This window comes from Gouania willdenowi, chromosome 24 (genome assembly GCF_900634775.1).
Source record: "Gouania willdenowi chromosome 24, fGouWil2.1, whole genome shotgun sequence".
Classification (NCBI taxonomy): domain Eukaryota; kingdom Metazoa; phylum Chordata; class Actinopteri; order Blenniiformes; family Gobiesocidae; genus Gouania; species Gouania willdenowi.
In genome coordinates, this window is record NC_041066.1 from 16,529,019 (window position 1) to 16,546,638 (window position 17,620).

At 37.1% G+C, this 17,620-nt stretch overlaps 1 protein-coding gene across 1 annotated transcript in view; it reads left to right on the forward strand.

Moving 5' to 3' along the window:
* The first annotated feature begins 279 nt into the window (after positions 1-279).
* The window catches only part of LOC114457716 (inositol-trisphosphate 3-kinase B), a 28,507-nt gene continuing 11,166 nt past the window's right edge, over positions 280-17,620 (forward strand). The window contains exons 1-5 of the mRNA XM_028439744.1: positions 280-577; positions 4,193-4,378; positions 6,055-6,217; positions 7,176-7,463; positions 7,583-8,302. Of these exons, the coding sequence (XP_028295545.1) occupies positions 4,338-4,378; positions 6,055-6,217; positions 7,176-7,463; positions 7,583-8,302 (1,212 nt within the window). The 5' untranslated portion in view covers positions 280-577; positions 4,193-4,337. The remainder of the gene's footprint in view (positions 578-4,192; positions 4,379-6,054; positions 6,218-7,175; positions 7,464-7,582; positions 8,303-17,620) is intronic.

The window sequence follows — 17,620 nt, forward strand, 5'->3', positions numbered from 1 at the left end:
AATAATAATAAAAAATTAAATTCAGTTTGTATTAAAATTTAAAACAAATAAATAAATAAATAATTAATTTTATATTTATCATCATCCCCGTTGAAAAAAAGTTAGTTTGTACACTTTGTTGTGCTCAAATGTCTATGTTTAATTACAGTAGGGTGGAGAGAGAGAGAGAGAGAGAGAGAGAGAGAGAGAGAGAGAGAGAGAGAGAGAGAGAGAGAGAGAGAGAGAGTTTCCTCGCTTCCGGTTTCATCCACTCTGACAAACAGCGCTTTACTACGAGCTCAGAGGAGCAGAACTGCTCATGACAACGCCAAGCTTTCCCAGCAGTCTTTACCCTCACTGGAGCCTCGGAGGAGCTCACTGCAAACTCTCTGAAGTCTTCCTCCCACAAACAGCCTCATGTCCCGGGCTCCAGCTCTTTTTACTTCACGTGAAACGGAGGAGTTTCGGTGAAAAGACGTTGAGAAGAATATCCAGAGGAAACCCAGACTGAATTGGAGAAGAAGTAGTTTCGCTGCACAAAGGGCTGCTGTCCTCCATCCTCACCGGTATCTGCCACCGACAGCAGGGACGGGCTGAGGTGAAACATCTGCTCATATTAACACTACATTTTAACACTAGTGGATCAGCTGGCATAGGTAAAAGTTCTATGGATCAGACAGGCTTAATGAAATAACTATGGTTCTGTGGTGAGCTGAGTCATGATTTACAACTGTGTAACTAACCCTGCAGCTTTCTGCTCATTTCTGTTATTCCATAAAAAGATGATCAATACATGTTTTGTGTTGCTACAAACATTCTGTTCAACAGCTGTTATAAACAGCTGTGCCTAAACTGTAACTACATGATCATTTATTTTATCTTCCTATACTGATCAAATATAATATGCAATATTTGTTGCATATTCTACATTTCAGGTATATACACTTAAAAAAAAAAAAAAAAAATACAAAAAAATGTATGAAAAACCACATCTGAAGAAAAGTCAATCTTACATAACTATATTTGTAAGTGAATCCATAATAAACACATCATCATTAGTTGATCAATTTGTGTACAGGTTAATTAAAGTGTTATAGCAACCTCATGATCTGATTCGCAGTGTAATAAAACCATCTCATAATCAGTTTTGTTTGCCAAGTACAGTTAAAAAAATTTTTACAAGGAATTTAGCTTGGTGGATGGTGCAAAGAACAAAAAATTAAAAACAAAAACAGAAACACTATAATAATAATAGTAAATATGACGGATAAAGGATGGATATATACATATATACAATATCTCAAGGTGTGTTCTAGTATTTAGCTTAAGATTTAAGGACATCTGAGCATTGTGATGGTAGTGAATAATGTGGATTTAAGCTCATGTTGGTAATAAAATTATGTTTTTTTTTTTTTAAAGCATTTACAAATATGTTTTTATTAGCATTACCTCATCCGGTGCATTAAATGTGAAGATCTAAAATGTAATATCACTTTTATTGGTTGTGCGTTAACCACTCTAAACACACAGAAACAAAAAGAAAATCAAATATTGCCAATGTGACGAGGCGCTCGTTCAGCATACAGGTGTATGTCAGCCTCACTATGAGAATCAGCCATCCATCCATCCGCCCGTCCTTTTAACACCTGCCTGTTCCATCCCAGTTCCAAGCATCACCAACAACAGCCTCTCTGCCTTTCTATGGACTGTGTTTGATTTTGTTGTTTACTTGTGTGGGCAGGTGGACAGTTTGACTGTTGGCGGCTCGAGTCCCACGCAGAATCCACTCTCTGAAGATGTTTGCGTGCAGAACCATTGCAGTAGTAGTGATACACCAGTTTGAAAATGTGATCATAGCAGAGATGGTTTACGTCGCTACATGTGCATTTAGCATTTATTTGCAACGAATACTCATTAGAAACAGGTTCGGCTATTGATTTAGCATTTTAATGTTCTCAGTGAACATGTTTTAGGAGGAGACGGGTTACATAAAATTAGGATTTTTTTCCTGAAACCTAACCAATATAACACAAATATTGTGTCTAAAGGGAAGTAATTTATTTTTGATGCTTCATAACAACGTAGAGTTTTGTATTGCAAAGAAAATAATGCTAGGTTTGCATGCAGTGTGAAAGTGTTGACCGAGGCTACACCACAAAAAGTAAACACAACTTTTGCATGAAAGATTAAGAGTGGGCAGCAGAGCTAAAGCAGCCTGTATATTTATTTATCTCCTTCTTTTTTTTTTTTTTTTGACCCAGCACTCCTAAAGCTTTCCAAACCCTTGCGTCATTAATGGAAAACCTCTGCTAATAGTGTCTGATGATTATGCAATGCGGAAAAAAAAAAAGATCGTTCTGGTTAAAGTAACAAAGTGTTCAGTTTGCTTTTTTTTTTTTTGCTCAGTTTTACGTCATTCACTAAAAAGGAAATCCCATGTTTGCCTCGTGGTTCACAGCCTTGTGTCCTCCTAACTTATCTAGAATCAAACAAGGTATTTTCTGGCAGTGGAGCACACGTTGAGAATACTATTTCACCACTGAAGTTAAACTACAGGATAGAAATAGTTGACTTAGGACGGTCGAGGGAGTATTCTTCTTCATCTTTAGGGTAATTGCTTAGAAATGCCATAACGTGATGTAAAACTTCAGTTGCGTGTTTAGTCAAGTCGGATTTTTCCAACATTTCATAACAGAAATATTTAGCTTCCTTGGAACGCTTTTATCATCTCTCACATGCCTTGTTGGCAATAATCAAATAACCTCTTATTATACAGTAGGTAATGTGAAGTGCAAATAATCTGCTGGGTTACACGCTGTAAACCCCAACATTCAAATTAATTAAATAGAATAAGTAGTTTATACTCGGGAATAAGCGGGTATGAAGATGGATGGATGGAAGTAGTTTATACTCAAAGTTATAGAAAAAGTTCTACTAACTTAATAATATCAAGTTGGTGTAACATGTTCTCCCTTTTTTGATTAACTTTAAATAATACATTTCGAGTAACTGGAACTACATTTGTACACTTTAATATGATTAAGTAATTACATGTTAAAAAAATAAACTTCATTCATATAACACTTTAATGTAACTGTTATACAAATGTACAAGTAGCCATTCAACCTTTTAAGTTCTGGAAAATTCTGACTTTTAAGTTAATCAACTCAATTTTTTTGAGTTCTGGTAACGTATTTGGGTTTACAGTGTTATAGGATGTTGTAAAAGTGATCGCAACATTCTAAACCTTTATCGTCTTCATTTTATCTAAAGTATATGGTTTTAAACACAAATCCGAATACGCCCTCAATTTAGAACAAATTGAAATTGGGAAAATACTGAGCATCCACATTGACATTAAAAATAGACGGATGGATTAGAAGCTTTTTGATTATTTTGAAGCCTGGAATGGACAGGAAGATACAATCTTAGCTAATGTTAAGCCATTCCATTCATTTATAATGACGGGAAAAATTCAAAAGGCTCTTAAATCCACTCATTGGGCTTTTTTTTGGGGAGTGGTCGGATCAGTTTCTGTGCGTTGCGTTCTGCCTTGACTTGACGTCCCAGTTCAGTCAATTTGCATCATCTTCATTCACACAGAATAAGGAGCAGAACATTCACATTTTGCTTCATTTTCTTAATACTCATATTTTAAATCTTGTTGCTTGTTTCCTTTCCTTCGTCCCACAATTCTCTCCGCCACCCTTTTTCCTCCCCCTTATCTTTTCTTTTCCCCTTCATCTCTCTCTCCTTTACTTTTCCACGGTACTCCCTCGTTTTCCCTCTGGAAGAATGTTACCTTTCTGTTATGATTTGATATTTTTAGAGCTGAGGTAGTTTCAAACAAACAGCGAGGGGCTAGTGAAGGGTCAGGCAGATTAAGAGATTGTGAGCATTTGATGTGGCTGAACTTTAACCATCACAACAAACAAAATGGACTTTAAACTTTTAATAAGATTTCATCACCCAGATGAAGGATTTTGTTTTTGTAAAAGGCACATATGGGGACACAAATGTATTTATTAATAGAAACTAACAAGGATTTTAAGACTTAATCGACTGCCATGCTTTTTCATAATTATTTTAATTTACACTTAAACAAAAATGTCTTTCCAGAAATTCTGTATCATTATTTTTTGTTGTTGTAAGTAATCTTTTCATTTTAGTTGACAGTCACAATGTTAAACATGATTTTTATTCCATATTTTAGTGGCAAATTCAAATTGGGAAGGATTACGAAGCTGCAACTTTGGACAAAGAAATCTGTGTAGGCCGTTCTCCAGACTTCACTGGAGCATCAAGGGAGATTGTCAGATGTGTACCCAGCACCCAAAAGCTTTTTTCCAGCCACAGGGATGGCAGCATCTGCCCTGAACGCTCTCCGAGTTATGAACAGGTTTGTTTTTAGTTTTTCTTTACATCTGCTCTCCCTCCTTTTGTTTTAAGACTGTTTTCCAGCAAACTATTAGATAAGGAAATGCATACCTCAAACATGTTTGGTTACTAGAGCTTAATGCATCCCAGCAGCTGTTAGACCCGACTGACTAGATTGTAGTTTTTGTGTATGTAACTACTGGAAAGAATTTTTTAATCATGTTTATTACACCTACAGTGGTGAATTAGCTCCTGTTATTATTCTTTTGAAATGAAGGACATCATTGCTATGATGCAACGTGCAGGTCTGTGCACAAAAAGAAAAAAAATCAATTCGGTGATATATCTTGATATTTCACTGCGTGATGATCATATTGAGCCAAAAAAAAATGTCCAAATAGTTTTTGTTTTTTAACGAAATAACAAAAACATGCATAGCTAACGCTAGGCGTAGGTGTCGGTGAACCATGTAAGACCTGGTTAAACGACCTCACTCCTCAATGCATTTTAGCTTGGAAGATGAGTCCACTTTTTTTCATAAAACATACTGGGCACTTTTATAGATGTATGTGGTTACTTTATTTTTTAAAATAATTTAAGAACTTTTGTTGAAGCAAAAGACACTTTTTTTGAAGAATGTAATTTCACAGTTTAATAAACAAACCACATGTTTTTGATGTTGGTACTTCAATTACAGTTAGTTACCATTTTGTATTTTGTACAGGTGAAATTTTTCATTTTTGATATCGCTATATATATATATATATCGTATTGTAGGGTTGGGGTCAATTCTAATAATGATAATAATAATAACTGCATAATTGTTGATTACAATTATGTCGTAATTATAATCGTACTTTTAAAAATCTTTTGCCGTTGTAATCATAATGTAATTGTAATTAAGTTCAGATAATTAACTTTGTAATTGTAATTGTAATAAAAACTGTCAATTACAATTTAAATAAACACAAAACAGGTCTATGGCTTACACATATATAGTGAACAATTATTAAAATACGATTCATATCCATTTTTCCCTCTATCGAGAAGAGTTAGGGGTTAGGGTTGGAATATAATATATATATATATTTTAATATGGACGATACAATTTTACAGAGTAGCAATAGTATGAATGTAACTGATGTTTTGTATAAAGAGTTTATAGCTATGTATGGCTAAATTCTAACTTTTGTCCCTAGTTGGAATTTGACATAAAGATATGATAATAAATGCACTAAAATATAAATGTAAAGATGCTAAAACAACAACATACACAGATGTAAAACCGAATACAGTCAATACAACGCTACATGAAGAAAAATTTGTAAAATTGTAATTGAACTTTAGTAATTGAGAACGTAATTGTAATAAATTTTCAGGGGAAAAATAATAATTATAATTCATTTGTAATTGAAAAAAATGTTGCTTATCGTAATCATGACTGATTTGTGATTGAACATGGTTAATTGAAGACGTAATTGTAATTGACCCCAACCATGTTGTATTGCTTAGTATTGGGATATATATCGTATCGTCATGGCAATGCACACCCCTACACAAAACTTATTTAGATTTTATTGAAAATCCATGATCAGATCCACTTTTCATTTCTTCAGCCATTGGGGAAATAACAATTTCTACTTAAGCCTTGAAATGCATTGATAGAATATCAATCAGCTCTTTTCTTTTCCACCACAGTAACCAGTTTCAAACCCAGCCAGGCCCCTCAAGTACTGCATCTCGATCCAGAGCCAGCCCAGTCGCCCGGCCTGTGCTGCCAGTTCCTGAACGGAGCACCTACTGTCAGCTACTGGGAGGGGGGCCACTGGCCGGAGGTCTTCACAGCCCAACGAGTCCCAAGGTAGCTCAGTCAGAACTGTCTTTAACCCTTTTCATTTACATACAAACTCATAAAAGTGCAATAAAAATGTACTTACATGATTTTTTTTTTTTGTACTTCCATCGCATCAGATCATTTAAACTACATCAGACCGACCATGGATATCACATTTATTATCATTTTCAAAACCTTTTTATGTTTTTATGGACTTTTTATTATGAGAACCTCTAATTTTTCAGCAGCAATAACACTACCGGTAAATATATAATGCAATATTTCAAAAAATGAGGGCCAAAGTGAAACATTTTTGATGAAAATATTACAGCCTTGACCGTGTCATTAGTCGATAGCAGAATTTAATTTAATGCATTATTATTTTTGGCACAAGGATAGTTTTAAAGAAAAAAATACACTTGTACACCTTGTATTTTTTTTTTTAAATAAAATAATAAATCCAGGCCTTCACTGAAATTTCCCTAAAACTTTATACAATGGTCTGTGGTTGGTAGTGAGTCATTACTCCTAAAACATACTGTGTTTTCTCTTTATTTTGAAGGTAGAGGCTTTGATCTATTAGGATTATGATATGTCATGATTACGGTATATAAAAAATGTGTGGTTACAATGGGAGTCAATGTGGCAAATTTGGTCATGAGGTTACTACGTGTCAGTAAGATGCATATCTCCATTTCTATACACTTCCAATACACAGGACTTTGAAATTAAGCAAATAAAAAAAAACAATAGTGGCAAAATTTCATACAACTAGACCGGAATATTGAGAGCTGAACAAATAAAAACACCCAAAATGTCACTTTTGGTCACAAAGATGCTCCAAGGGTTAAATATAGGTTTTTCACTTCTTCTTCTTCTTCTTCTTCTTCTTTAGAAGTTCATCATCAAAATATAACTGACTACATGTTCAGGAGAAGATGCTCCCAATATTCTTCTAATCCCACTTTGTTTTATCGTCTTCTAGACAAGCCCAAGATCTCCGGGTGAAACCTTTGTTTTCCCTCCTTTGTCTCCGCTTTCCCCAATCTCCACCACGTCTCGCCCTTGGCCTCCGTCTCCACGAAGCCCAGAGCTCCTCGGAGTCAATGTCGGTCAGCGCATCCGACGCCTGAGCTCTCCCGGCAGTGAGGACGGGGAGGAAGGTGGCAGGCGGGAGGAAAGGGGAGGAGAAGCAGGAGGAGGAGAGAGGCGAGAGGAGAAAAAACGCCAGGCACAGCTGCTGCAGATTCACAGGGAGCTGCAAAACGTGGAGGTGATGACTCTTCAGTGGCTTATTTTCAGCTTGAAAAAACTTTTGGAGGGGTTGAGCTTTTTAACTGTTTTATTTCATTTTGGAATAAAGTCCATCTTTTCTCTGGTTTTTCTTTTTAGGTCAGGGGGAAAGTGGGCATTTTCGAAGCTCACATATCAGGGATTCGTGCCCAGGTGCTAAACAGTGAACTCCAGCGCAGCCCACGCTCTCCTCGACGAACAACTTGTCAAACGTCTTCTCATCTCAACCAAGGAGGAAACACAGTTCTTGAATGCTCAATGACCCACCCACTGCAGCCCAAAGTTCCCGCTGTTGTCCAAAACGGGAGAGGAAAAGAGGAGGAAACGGTGGACATTAATAGAAAGAGCGAGGCTGAGAGGGACAGCAGTGACACTGAGAGCCACACACTGATCAAACAGAATGACTGCCACTCACTATCAGCAACGCAAACTCAGTGTTTAGAAGGACGGCCTGTCCAGGACTCACCTGGAACAACGGAAAAGGATGCTACGATGGATGGAGGAGAGGAAACCGAAGGAGAAGCAAAGAGAGCAAAAAGGGGAGAAAAAGAGGAAGTGGAAAGCAACCCAACAGTTAAATGTGAATGGACTGCCGTTCCTCCTGCTATTCCTGCCGTCATCGTCACAGAACACGGCGTCACGGAGTCTCCAATCGGTTCACACTTCTGCAATCAACCTCTCAGGAAGCTTTCCTCTTCCTCTACCTCCTCGGCTGGCTTCTCTTCCTCCTGGGAAGAGTCTGAGGAGGATATCTCCAGCGACACAGAGAAAGAAGAACAGCTCCTGAGCCCTGTGGCCCTAAGCTCCCAACAAAGAGCAGTAAGTGCCTCATTAGCATATTTATCACTCACACACAACTAAATCAGTGATTTATTTTACTTTTATGTTCGATCTAATCCAGTGCTTGTGCATGAAAACCTTTACTGATATTTCATAACTTTTGCCATCAGCGTTGCTATTTTGAAATGAACTTTTCTCAAATCCCGCTGGCTCATTAATTTCATATGTTAAGGTTTTCGTTTATTCAGACTTTTTCAGGTTTTTCAGGAAATTTTGTCTCCTGACGTGTTTCGACTGTCAACTGCCAGTCTTCCTCAGAGGTGATATGACTGTTGAAACATGTCAGGAGATCAAATTTCCTGAAAAACCTTGCCTGAATAAACAAAACCTTAACATATATTTAAAAAAAGAAGACAAAATGAACTTACCGGGCTCATTAATTTCAGTTTATTTTTGTTTGCCGTCAAAATCTGTTTCTTAGAAAGTAAGTGCATTGATTATATACTGTATCTAATGTGTTTTTGTTTTGGTTTTTTGACTTTCCTTTCATCGAAATTCAAACTTCAATTGTATTAAGACATATTTTACTAAAAGAAAGTAAAGAGGAAGGTAATAGAAATTAATTTAAACCAAAAAAGCATTAAAAATGATTTTTGTCTATCAGCGCATGCGCAACGTAAAAGATCTTGGATGAAACGATTAAATTAAAGTTTTATGAAAAAAAATAAATTAACGAAAGTTAGCATCATACAGAAACTTGTGCATTTACCAGTGACTGTGAGAAGAGTTAATAATAAAATCAGCAAAGATATTGTACACTAGATTATAGCTTTACATCTAGACATTTATATTTAAATTACATATTTCTCAACAGAAAGATTATTAAGAAGCTGTAATAATTTCAGAATCTGGTGCGTTTATTACATGTTTATAACAATGGCAATTAGACAATAAGGGAAAGATAGATTGTTCCTCCTCCCTTTGTGAGTGTTGGTATTTATTTTTTTATGTTTTCTAATCTTAGTATAGTGAGATGGAAACATTCCTGAGGAAAACTCTGGATGAACCTGAATATCAGCTTCTGGAGTTTAAGCAGAATATATAAAGTCTATATAAAGTCATAAAAAGCATAGTAGAAGCTGTGATGTGTAAACAACAGTCTAAACCGATGAGGGAAACAGGAGTCGTAAAATTGAAGAAATGCATCGAGCACTTGTGTCGCCTCAGGCTAAGTGGGTTGATTTAAGTTACCTCTCATTAGATAGCTTAGCGTGCCAATGAATGTGTCTGCACATGTTTCTGAGTGCTTCAGTGTGAAAATGGTCTCATTCCCAAAAGCCTGAATACACCCACAGTTAGCTCCTGACTTTGAACTATATGTGTGGGTCTGTGTGTGTGTATGTGTGTGCGCGCGCGTGTGTGTGTGTCTGTGCTCAAAAGAGGTGTGAAAAGCAAAGTGAGAGAAAAAAAATGCACACAGTAAGAGAAAAAAATAGGAATGGAGAGAATTTACCGTGTGTGTGTGTGTGTGTGTCTGTACAACTGAAATAACGTGACTGTATCTTCTCTGTGCAAACACTTTCAATGAAATTATTAGTTATTTGCTTTTAAATATACTTTTTTAGCTGATCAAACACCCCTCCTTATATCAATATCCCAGCTCTTTTAAGTGTCCCGCATCTCAAATGATTTGTTAAAAATATTTGGTTAAGAATTTAAATAATGCTTTTTGCATATTTCCGCTCGTTCTTTTTCATTTAAAATAGGCAGCCACTAATGCTTAGCATTTTAAGGTGTTGTGGCATTAATTTCTTCCTATAGCTGGCTCTTTTCAACTATTTTGTATATATATATATATATATATATATATATATATATATATATATATATATATATATATATATTTAATTAACTTCTGCCATCCTGCTTTGCTGCTGTAACACTGTAAATTTCCCCATTGCGAGATGAAAAAAGGATTATCTTATCTTGTAATAATATGAATAATACAAATGTGTGTAATTTCGTGTAGTTTGCTATAGGTGTTTGAAATGTACTTATAAAAGCAGTAGAAACAGCAAAGACATACATGCAGAGACACATAAAGCATGCTTGCCTTGTGTGGGAGGTATGTAGGAGAGTGGCGAGAGATGGAGAAGTGGATGGATACAGAGAGAAAACAGAGCTTGTGAGAGCAACTGGCTGTGACAGACAAGAAAGGACACAACTAGGAGAGATGGAATGTGTGCCAAACAATGACAGCACAAAACTGACTGTGAAACTGAGCAAAGCGCATTAAATGATCGCATGAATATGTGAAAAACAGATGCACGCATACAAGCGCAGGTGTAGGTTTTATCTTAAGTGTCGATTTTGCTTAAAATTCTAACCCCATGCATTTCATTTTTTTTTTTTTTTTGGTTGCCTATTGGTGCTGATATCACCAATAATAATAATTAAAAAAAACCTGTGAAACCTTTTGAATAATTCAAGAAACATTCATTTCTTAGACAAATATCCAACTACAGCATGATACAACTTGTTCTTCTGGAAAAACAGCGACACAATTCCTTTTCTCTAAGCCGCCTATAAAGGTAAAAGCAGGTAAAACTGCGCTTTGTGTACGGGTCAAATTGATACAGTAGCACACCCATTTGCTAACTTGATGACGAGTGTTTCCAGACTAAACTGAGAATTTCCTGTCGTTAAACTGCCTAACCTAGTTTTAAGTGTATGAACTAAATGCTTAACCCACGGTACTTGTTGCCTACAAGACAGGAAACCACCCCATTTTCCAACATCATCCAGGACTCTAACCTAATCCAATAGTAGCCTCCCACATTACATTGAGTAAACATTTTAATTTGCTCTTCCTTAAATTGTGTAATACATATTTTTACTTCACAAAAAACTACGCACATCCAACCCATCGTCTCTCTTTTTAGGAGATTTAGTAACAATAGCCTGGGGATAAAAACAACAGCATCGTAACTGATTTCACGGGTTTATCAGATGACAGAGAGATGATTAATTTGTTTCACATTTTGGGTTTGCATAAATTTCATTCTGAAAGAATTAAAACATCTGGGCCCCGGTTTCTGTCATCTAAAGTACAGCTATGCGCTACACTTTTCTTTCTCAAATTAGCGTTTTGCTCCCTGGACTGTTGCGGGCAATTCCTACAAATCAGGTGTTGCAGCGCGTTGTAAGAAATTACAACAGTGACAATTATTTATAGCAAGAATTTATATAGATTTTCTAGAGCAACATAAACTATAGAAAAGTTAAGTTATTTATTTTATTGTTGAATTTGCAAAAGTGAAAAGTGTTGCACTTTGGAGACGGTCCCTGCCCACTCTGCTCTTGCTTCACAGCTCATTGATATCATTGTCAAAATGATGAAAACAGCTCTGAACGATGTTGTGTTACACCAAGAGATTGTGCTTGTGCCACCATTTGATCAAGATATATCAATGCAAGGAAGTGGAATCTGTGAACATCTTTATAACTTAGTGTAACTCTGGTGCACAACGTGGTACCAAATGGTCCACGGTACTGGTCCGGGGCACGGTGGTTGTCCTTGCGAGATGCTGAATGAGCTCTTACTGAGGACAGCTGCAGGCACCCTTTCCGCCTCTCCCTTCGGGCAGGTTTACCTTACTGAGCCACACCCGTGAATAATGACAGCTTGCAGCTGATGTATGATCGTGCTCCGCCTTTCTTTCAGGGAAGACACACCTTCTGTTCACACCTCAAATAATTGACAATTATAATAGACTCGGCATTTAGGTGCGCTGTGTGTGCTGCCCTGCTCTAAATAGGGGCTCAGGTTACACTTGCTATCTCCTGCAAGTCAGCCTTTATTTAAAATGATTGTTTTCTATTAAAATCTGTAAATATGTAAGTTAACACTACACTTATACTGCTGTAATTGTACAACGTAGCTGCAGTTTTACTAATGTGTGCATATCTGTGCGCATACAACACTTCTGTTGATGGAAAGTTGCACTGCGTGTAACCCTGTAGTTTCAGAAAGTGTAACACGGACATCTCGACTCACATCCTTTTGAAAGTGCATGCACGCACTGACCCGAAATTTAATTGTTCGCATTTCATCCCACTGTAATCCACCAGTGGGTCTGAGCTCAGCTCTAATACTACAAATAACCCACGCTCATTTCTACGTTCACGAATGCGCCTCAAGTGAATTGACATAAAATAAAAGTAGACATGTTGAAGCGTGCACGTGACCACAGATACACACACACACACACACACACACACACACACACACACACACACACACACACACACGCACACACACACACAAACCCAAACTCTGTTTGCACTGCAGTGGAAAATGTTCACTACCGCGGCAGCAAGTATCCTAGCAACTCTGTGACGTCAAAACGAGTTTCCCTCTCACAGCTGTGTGTGTGTGTGTGTGTGTGCGTGCGTGTGTGTCTTAATGGGTGTGTGTTAAACTTCTGTGTGCATGCAGTGCACTCGCTTAGTTGACAGTGAGATGGGGAAACACCAGTAGTCAGTTCTTAAATTGGTGTTTTTGTGTGAGACAGCATACGTGTGCGAGTGTGTGTGTGCGTGTGTGGAAGTAGAAGACATGCCTGCTTGCTGTTAAAACTGCCATTTATTCTGAAAGAGCATTGTGTCAGTGTGTGATCCACTCATTGGGGAAACCCTGCTGTAGACACTATTTAGTAAACACAGAAGAAACCTATTAAAAATACACTTGACCAAATGTTTTATGGGATTGTAAACAGGATTTTTTTTTAAAAAACACTGAAGTTTGTCAGTTTGTTTACTTTAGCTTTAGTTTTAAGAGACAAGCTTAGATCAAAAGTCAGACAAACACCTTTTTGTTCTGTTGTAGCATAAATGTGGAAAGCAGTTCTACTACTGAACTGTACGACTATATCACTATTATTTTTCAACTTTTCTTCCTCTTAGCTACTTAGCCCTTCTCTTCTCGTGTCTTTCTTTCTATGGGCCAATCTCTGCCTTGGTTGCTAAGAGTTCTATCAGACAACCTCCCAGCTTGCTGTAGCCTAAATTACACTCCCTGCACTTTAATTGAGTCTGAGTGCTAGATTGTTGTCGGCCTGTGTGCGATTATGTGTTTTCTCACTCAGTCTAAACGTTGGCCGTCTCAGACGGTAGAAGGAGAGGCTTTTTGTAACAGTGATGGCACTGTGTGGTGAGCATTAAGCTCATTGTTTCCTCTGTGCTGTCGCTTTCAAAAACACTAACATGCGTCAGTTCCCCCTCACATTTACATGACCTCTTGCACAGTTTTAGGGACAGTAATTGTCCAAACCCTTTTCCTTAGTACTCCTTTTCTTTGTTTTCTCTGTGCTTTGCCTGTTGTTTACACAGGGCAAGGTCTTTTTTTTTTTTTCAGCCCATCTGCATTGTTTGTAGTCAGCGGCGGATGTGGAAAATACTGTAGCTGAGACAAGCAGCACCCCCCCCCTTCCACTTCTTGTCTGTAAGAAGTTCCTTTGCTTAGCATTTCCTCTCTCTCTCTCTCTCTCTCTCTCTCTCTCTCTCAGTGGAAACTTTGCTGTTGATCCTGCTCTCCTCTTGTCATCCAGCTCGTCTGGTGATAGAGATAGCAGATGAAATAATAATATGAGACACAGTAAAAAAAGAGAGAAACATAGTTAATAGAAGCATATATACCGTCTGTAGTTTAAACCATGTTTATATTTGATACAGAAAAGGGGACTAATTATTATAGTTAGTTGGTATAGTTTCAAAAACATTCCCATTTGGAGGAATTTGGAGGAAGAAGAGAGACAAAGTTTGCTTAGTGCAAAACAATTTACAATAGGATAAAGGAGAAGCTAAGACACCATTAGCACAAAATGATAAGCAGTGTTTCACAAATGGGGGTATGTGTACCCCTCTCGGTACGCAATGGCACTACAGGAGGTACTTTAGATAAATAAAAGCATTAAAAATATAGTGTTTTAATAATGTGCATTTTTGGTTTAAAATGATCATCGATCCATCTATCTATCTATCTATCTATCTATCTATCTATCTATCTATCTATCTATCCATCCATCCATCCATCCATCCATCTACAGTATCTATGCAAGAAAGGTCTGCATGTGTGTGTTTGTAGAGCGAATTTCTCCTCGACAACTACAATGGCAACAAAAACAATAATAATTAAAAAAAATGCACAAAAAGACAACTGAAAGATAGAAAAATACACATAATGACTCCAAATAACATACATTACAGAAAAATACACCAAACGAAAAAAAATATAAAAATGAGTAAAAAAAAAACAAACACCGTTGTTATGCGCATGTCACGTAGAATTAAACCAGGGAAATTGCACACGCTATTTTACTTTGCACCCGCAAATATACCCCTTTATAACACTACAGAGTACAGAGTATGTACACCTCTTTGTACATCCAACCTTCAAACACATACTCATTTAGCCATAATTGACAACTCTACTTCCGACGGGCACTGTACTAGTAATAATAAACATGACGAAAATGATCTTGATTAGAACACACTGGTCAATTTTGGTCCCACACCAGGAGGGAGATGACATGAAATGATTAAAAACTACAAATAAATCTATTAAGGAGGCACTAAATACTGTTTCATTTCACTTATTTGCAAAGTTAGCTTCTTGAAAATGTCTGTTATCACTCATTCATTCCATCATTATGCTCTATAGTTGTTTTTTTTATCGTACTCAAAGGGACTTGGATTCTGAAATAAGACAACGGGGTACTTGAGCCAAACAAGTTTGAGAACCAGTGATGTAAATGAATGACTTAAGTAAAAGAGCAAAGATAGGAGTCAATACAAGGAGACTTTATTATTCTATAAGTGCTTACAGGAGTTTGAATATGTTATTACTGCAAGTATTACATTGGATTTCCATCGTCCATGTGTCTGCATGGGATAGGCTTCCCTTGTTCCCCTGAATGAGAGAACCTTTTTACACTAATGGCCAACAAAATTTTGATATGAGAAAGAAAAGGAAGTGTGGAATAAAGCTTTTTTTTATTTCCACAATACCCGTGTACCCAATAATACCTTTGCATCTTCAAAATCCAGCACTCATGTACATTAATTTTCTCTGACTAAAACCTTTCGAAACGTAATCGTATGCACTTACTTTAGTCTGTGTGGTTCAAAAGTTCTGACCTGTGATGGTATTTGCATGTCCAGATTGTGTTTTCCCCTCTGTTTTGCCAATCAAATGACCCACGATTGTCAGTCTATGTACAGCGAAAGGCAGAGAAAGAGGAGAATCCAACTCAGAGTTTGGGTGCATCGCAGGACAGCTGGACAGATTACCGTAGTTTAGCCTGGTCCAATTCATCGCTCATTATGTGGTCTGCATGGCTTTGTTCGGTTTGGAGTGTTGTTGTGTCAGTTGGAGCTATCTTTGTCATTACCATCATCCATCTCAGCAGCAGTCAACCTCAGGTACTGTCCCCTGTGCAAACGGTTACACTTTATATCAATTAATGCCATCAATTTGGATTCCCTGCTCTTCTAATGCATTATTAATCCTCTTCATGGAGATATTTGACAGGGGATCTGCTTGAATTTCAATGATGTTGCACAAAAGCGATAGATATTTAGCTTGATCTCTTTTAACAGCTCTTAAATATAATTTTTTTTGCTATTACTCACACTTTCTCCATGTTTTTCTATTTTCCCACTTTCTTGCCCTTCTCAGCTCACACCACAGCTGTCAGTGGGCAGTGTGGTATAATGAGTGTGTACCCTGGCTGCTCACCAAGCTGTAGCCTAATTCTCTTGCTCTCTTGCTAAACGCTAAAGTACAGTAAAATAGGAATTATCTCTCAGCTCAACATCTCGGTGGTCTTTCTCATAATATACGGAATATTGTATAATGTCACTGTGTCTCCCCGAAGTCAATGATATGATAATCATATCCATCATCTGACAGTTGATCGTAGCTGTTTACTCATAATCATTTGTAATATCATAGCTGATTGCTTCTGTTGGCTGGTTTTTCAATTCCTCATGCCTCGAAATATAGCATGAATACTGTTTAAAAAAAGCCTTTTATTTCCTTTAAAAGTGCAAACATATCATATTGCTCTTATTTTAGCCTTTTAAATACTACGGAAGATATGAAGAGGTAAGAGTTGTACCTGTAGAGCACCAGTCCACTCTGTGCCCGCTAAACAATAATAATCCGTAATGTAATGTATTTTATTTTATTTTATTTTATTTTATTTTATTTTATTTTATTTTATTTTATTTTATTTCAATTCAATTCAATTCAATTCAATTCAGTTTAATTTAATTTAATTTAATTTAATTTATTTGAATTTAATTTAATTTTGATTTATTCATCAAATCAAAATAAACAAAACAAAACTTTTGTTTTAAAAACTAAAACCCTCCAAACGCAGAGCGTCTACCTGCTGATCATGAGGCTCACTTCAGCTGACCAAACTTTTTGTTAGTTTCCACCATGTGATCGACACATTTGTTACTAGTGGTCGGTTTGGTGGAGGGGGGTTATTTTTTTTTCCATCAAGCTTCCACTGAAGCAAAGAAAATCCCCTCATGTGACTCTTCACTGCTTCGCACAGGGAAAGGTGTATCTTCAAATGCGCGCGTGCATGTGTGTGTGTGTGCATGTGTGTGCATGTGTGCGTGCATGTGTGTGTGCGTGCATGTGTGCATGTGTGTGTGTGTGTGTGTGTGTGTGTGTGTGCGTGCGTGCATGTGAGTGTGTTTGCATGTAACCATAGATAGTCATGCAATCTTCTGATGAATTTTCATCAGGTCCAGATTATGTGACATGGGCTATACGTCTCCTTCTATGGTGCTCTTTGTTCTTATCTTCCACGTTCTCTCTTTTCATCTCCTTCTTCTTCTTCTACACTTATTTGTTGACATAATATTATGTCTCCAAGTGTCCACGGAACAAAGGAAATCTTTAGTGTATGAGACATTTTAACCCTTAGTGCACCTATTCACGGACAGCTGTGGCCTCCTAATAAGATGTGGATTTTCCATTTTGTATCCACTGGCAACGGGTGAAACCAGGTTTTGTTTAAACCCATGGAACAAGAAGTGGAAGTTTTCCATCTGATGTAATGCAGCAGGAATAAAAAGCATTGGAGGCTTTAACATGTTACCACGGTGACGTCTTGCAACAGTGAGATGCATGCGGTGATAGCTTTTTTACGCTTCAAATATCCTATGTTAGGTTATTTTGAGGCTTAATGCAAATTGCTAAACTTTAGGTTTGTTTGTCTTGGCTATGCCGTAAACTCAAATATGTGTCTTTGACAAATGTCTATCGCAAACAAAGAA